Raw genomic sequence first — 5,009 nt, 5'->3', positions numbered from 1 at the left:
TTTCTTTTCCTACTTTTAAAACACGCTCCCCCACATGCTCTTCTCAAACTTCTCTCTCTCTCTCTCTCTCTCTCTCTCTCTCTCTCTGCATGTTGGACTATTTACCTCACACCGTACCCCATTTGCAGAGAGCTTAATTAAACAAACACAACCCTTTCTCTGTTTTCCGGGTTGAGCCACTTTGGAATTAATCTAAAAGAACTCTGCATTGCTGGTTTTTAAGAGCATGGAGAGTTATATTAGTCTATTGGGTAGGTGGAGAGCTTCTTCATAGACTTATTTTTCCTTTCTCTGTGTTGGATTTTCCATCTGGGCTCTTTTGTTTTGGATTAATGGCTTTAATGGGAGGCATTAGAACTGTTCTAATGTTAACAGGTCGTTTCATTAACGAGGTCCTTAGCTTTGTGGTTTTTAGCTTCCTTGATCTTCTAGACGTTTTCCTCTGTTTTGTTTACAAGCTCGTAGATTTTTATGTGGAATCTGAATGGAAACCTTGCTACTGCTCTTCGGCAAAGGAAGCAATTACAAATTCCGGGAAAATTTTAGTTTCAGAGAAAGGGGAATCCACTAAAATAGTTTGTTTGTGTTCGAGCAAGTTACAGCTGGAGGATATCTCGGACACGCTGTACACTCGCCCATCGTTGGTTTCTGATATCTCGAAATCGACGGTTAAGGAACTTCGTAGGCTAAAGATTGAAGGGACTACTATAATGTCTTCGTGTGAGAAGGTGAGGAATGGGAGTGTGAGATCGACGTTCACGATTAACTCTACCATTGTGGAGATGCTACAAGGGAAGATCGGAGGGCAGAAATTAAATCCCATTCCTAGATGGTCCGATTGTGATTGTAAGGCATGTACTGCTTGGACTACTTCTTCTAAAGAGACCCTCTTTGTCCATGCTGAAGGACCCAAAGGTAAATAAATAAATTTCTTTTTTTTTTCTATTTTTTTTGTTTTTTGTTACATTTTATTTATTTTGGATGGGTATTTTGTGTAATGTGTAGATAACGCGAGGGAGGACGTTTTGTTTATTCATGGATTTATCTCTTCGTCTACATTTTGGACGGAGACGGTATTTCCGAACTTTTCGGCCGAAACGAAATCTAAATATCGGTTGATAGCGGTAGATCTGTTAGGGTTTGGGCGGAGCCCGAAACCCACAGACTCACTTTACACACTGAGAGAGCACGTTGACATGATCGAACGGTCCGTGATCGATCCGTACCGAGTGAAGTCCTTTCATATTGTGGCTCATTCGTTGGGTTGCATTCTAGCGCTCGCTCTCGCCGTGAAATATCCCGGCGCCGTGAAGTCTCTCACGTTGCTTGCACCGGTAAGATGGTTTTTTTTTTCTTGTATATTGCGGTACTCTTTTTTCGTTATCAGCACTACATTATTTTGATTATAGTACCCCTCACTTAATTAAAAGTACGGTATGGCCCGCACCATAGGATGATCCAAACTGTCCATTAGATGGGCCACAGCCTAAATAGGTTGCGCTCTAAAAAATTATTTCATAGGTTGATCCTAACCCTCCGATCTAAAGAGGGTTAGGATGAACCTCTAACATTCGGATCGGCGGGTTAGGATAAACCTGTCGAAATGATTTTTGGAGTACAACCTATTTAGTCTGTGGCCCATCTAATTGACGGTTTAGATCATCCTTTGGTGTGGGTTATACCTTACTTTTTAATAAAGTGAGAGTGCGATCATCAACATATAGCAGTGCTGATAACATTTCCCTTTTCACATTGGCACTCAACTCTCTGCATTGAATTTTCTACCGCTGGCTTTATTGGTTGGTGTCATTTTCTTGGAAATTCGTGCCAGCCAATGAAAGAAGTTTAAAACAGAGAGACGAGTGCCGATATCAAAACAATTGGGTACGCATATCCCCTCTCTGTATTGAACTTTCAGTTTCTACCGTCGGTTTTATTAGTTGTTGCCATTTTATTGGAAATTTGTGCCAGCCAATGAGAGAAGTTTAAAACAGAGAGGCAGGTGCCAATATCAAAACAATTGGCTACCCGTATTTTGTTCTATTTATTTTGGCTTCTTATATTGTTACTACCATGCTTTGATAATTGAACCAACTCAACTTGTCTTTTATGATGAGGAATTATATGGTGAAAAGGGCTTACAAACAGATGTAAGCAAGACCCTTGATATTTGATCCAACAACAAATTTTCAAAAAGTGAGCTGCCGTTGGATCAATTGTAAGGATGGGTTGGTGAGTACGTGTTTGAACACCCTTTCATCGTATAATCTCTCTTCATTATTTAGCTAGCTGGCGAAAATTATTAGAGTTCTCAAAAGTTGTCACAAGGCAATTAAATAAGAAAAAGACAAGTTGAATTTTGTGCAATTATCAGAACATAGTAGTGCCACTATCAGTAGCCTTTAGTTTTAACGGATAAGAGTCTTTGTTCTACGACCAGGAGGTCTGAAGCTCAATCCCAGCTTAACCAAAAAAAGGGTAGCCTTTATGTTTCTTGGGGGTGGTGTTAAGAACATTTTTAAAACCGTGCAGCCATATTTTCCAGTGCCGAAGGGGGAGCAAGGGACCCAGTTCGTGTTGAGGAAGGTGGCCCCACGGCGTGTATGGCCGTTGATCGCTTTCGGCTCATCGATCGCCTGTTGGTATGAGCACATTAGCAGGACGGTGTGCTTGCTCATCTGCAAGAACCACCGGATTTGGGAATTCATCGCCAAACAGATCACAAGAAATAGGTAAACCAACCGTTGAAATAAAATTTACGTTTCTTCCTCTACCTTGACTTTTACATTCTTAATTAATATAATATTTTGTTTAAAATATAATAAGGCCAACATTATTCCACGATACACGCCATTCTTTTGTTGGGCCCCAGCATTATTAGGCCGTCCTGCAAAATCATCTCCATAGGATCATCCTAACCTTTCGACCAGTAAAAAGTTATTCTAATTTGCCATCCCTCTTTATAATCTCTCTATAGATCGTACGCCTAGGATTAGAGGGTTAGAATCATCCTATGGAGATGATTTTCAGGGCACAACCTATTTACATTGGGTCCCAACAAATGTTTGGTTTAAATCATCGAATTATGTAGGCCCAGGCCCAGCTATATAATATCTCTAAAGATCTTAGGGTTAGGATCATCCGATGGAGATTATTTTTAGGGCAGGGCTTTCTGTACATTGGGAAACAGATGAATGCTTCAGATCATCAAATAAAGTGGACCCCAGTATGTTTGGATCATCTAATAACGTGGGCCTATTATATTTTTATAAAAAATACATGCATGTATGTGTTGTCACTTGTCACCATATAAAAACCCTTTTTTTCTAAAATTTGGTGGAGCTGTTCAATGAAAATGGTGTCTCGGACTGTCTGAATTGGGTGGGCAGTTCATTTATCTGTATCTAATACGGGAAAAATTATGCGGGCCCCAAAGCTATTTAAAACCTTAGAAATGTCAAGTTTCCTTTTTTTATTATATAACTTATAAATGTAAATTTCTTCTATCATATAACTAAGCAATACCAAACATTTACAAGGACTCGCTCTATTTTAACCTCAAAATAACTTACTAGAAAAGCACAACTTATTCAATGTTGGCATGCCATTGTCTTGTATGTATACATTATATGATGAAAGGCCATATAAATGCGAATGAATAATGGTAGTAGGACAGAGGTACCACTCTCTTTTTTTTATTGGTTGGTCAGAGGTACCAGCAGCTCACTTTTTGAGGAGCTGCTGTTTTGATCAAATATCAAGGATGGGATGATGAGTACGTGTTTATACGGCCGTTCATCATTTAATCTCTGGTATAATTAAACACCTAAAGGCACTCAAACACTACAATCTACACGCCCATATTTATCTTTTCATTGCCCCCTCCCCCCTAAGTTTCTCTTGTTTTTTCCTCTTTTTAATGTTTTTTTTTTGTTTTCCACTTTTCTTTATTTCTTACATAATAATTCAACCTATTCTGAACCACAATTGAACCATTTAAACGTCCATCCTCTTAAGGGGGGCCACTAGTTTGGTTCTTAAGATTCGGCTTTTGTCTGACGAAATTTATTGCTATGAAACAGGGTGAGGACTTTCTTGCTGGAAGGCTTCTTCTGTCACACCCATTACGCTGCATGGCATACCCTACACAACATCATATGTGGGAGTGCCAGTAAAATCGAAGGCTACATGGATGCAGTAAGAGAACAGCTTGATTGCGATGTCACCGTCTTTCATGGAAGAGACGACGAACTCCTTCCGGTCGACTGTAGCTACTCAGTTGCCTCCAAAATCCCCAGAGCCCGAGTTAAAATATTTGAGAAAAAAGATCATATAACCATAGTTGTGGGTCAACAAAAGGCTTTTGCTAGAGAGCTTGAGGGGATATGGAAGAAATCGAGCAGTTAAGATGGCCCTAAGAAAAAGAACCAACAAAAAAAATGAAGGATGGCAGTTCTTCTGTTTTACGTCCCTCTTATTTTTCTTCGAGTGTGAAGTCTTCTCTTGGGTCATGTGTAATATTTCAATTGTTACCCATCAGTTGAGTGTTAAATGTTTAATGATAATTTTGTTAATTTCAAAAGGAATGAATTAAATTAAAGCCATGAAAGCTTTTACTCCTGTTTGATCTTCTTCTTGTTCATGTTGGGTTTTCATTTTTTACCATTTTTAACCTATATTGCCAATCTGGATTCGATGACTTGTCTCCTACGCATTAATTCAGGTTCACGTTAATGCACTTTATTCCATGACAGATATATCCACAGCGGTGCTATAAATGTAAAAATAACTGGATTACGACCATACTCTCTCTCTCTCTCAGCAGGGGTGGATTTGAAAGATCCCTATGAACAGGAGTTGGATTGGATCTTTTTGCATCCATTTTTTTAATTTGGACTGGGTCAAGAGAGTCGAGTTACTGGTTGATGACCTGGTTAGACTAGGTCAAAGCATTACATGCCAACTGCTAGAAAAGTGGGCAACTTGAGACGAGGTAACATGTGAAAGAT

The 5,009-nt window shown here is 39.3% G+C and overlaps 1 protein-coding gene across 1 annotated transcript; it reads left to right on the top strand.

Moving 5' to 3' along the window:
* Window positions 1-4,620, top strand: LOC143887283 (putative lysophospholipase BODYGUARD 3). The gene is made up of 4 exons (XM_077391393.1): window positions 1-915; window positions 1,006-1,334; window positions 2,533-2,732; window positions 4,083-4,620. Exons 1-4 carry the CDS (start codon window positions 333-335, stop codon window positions 4,405-4,407), a joined length of 1,437 nt encoding a protein of 478 aa, XP_077247508.1. The 5' UTR covers window positions 1-332; the 3' UTR covers window positions 4,408-4,620.
* Window positions 4,621-5,009: the final 389 nt, after the last annotated feature.

The sequence above is a fragment of the Tasmannia lanceolata genome, unplaced genomic scaffold (genome assembly GCF_043159265.1).
Source record: "Tasmannia lanceolata isolate RefF3 unplaced genomic scaffold, GAP_Taslan_0.1 ptg000012l, whole genome shotgun sequence".
Lineage (NCBI taxonomy): Eukaryota > Viridiplantae > Streptophyta > Magnoliopsida > Canellales > Winteraceae > Tasmannia > Tasmannia lanceolata.
Note: the sequence above shows the minus strand (reverse complement) of the source record. Positions and strands in the feature narration are given on the sequence as shown.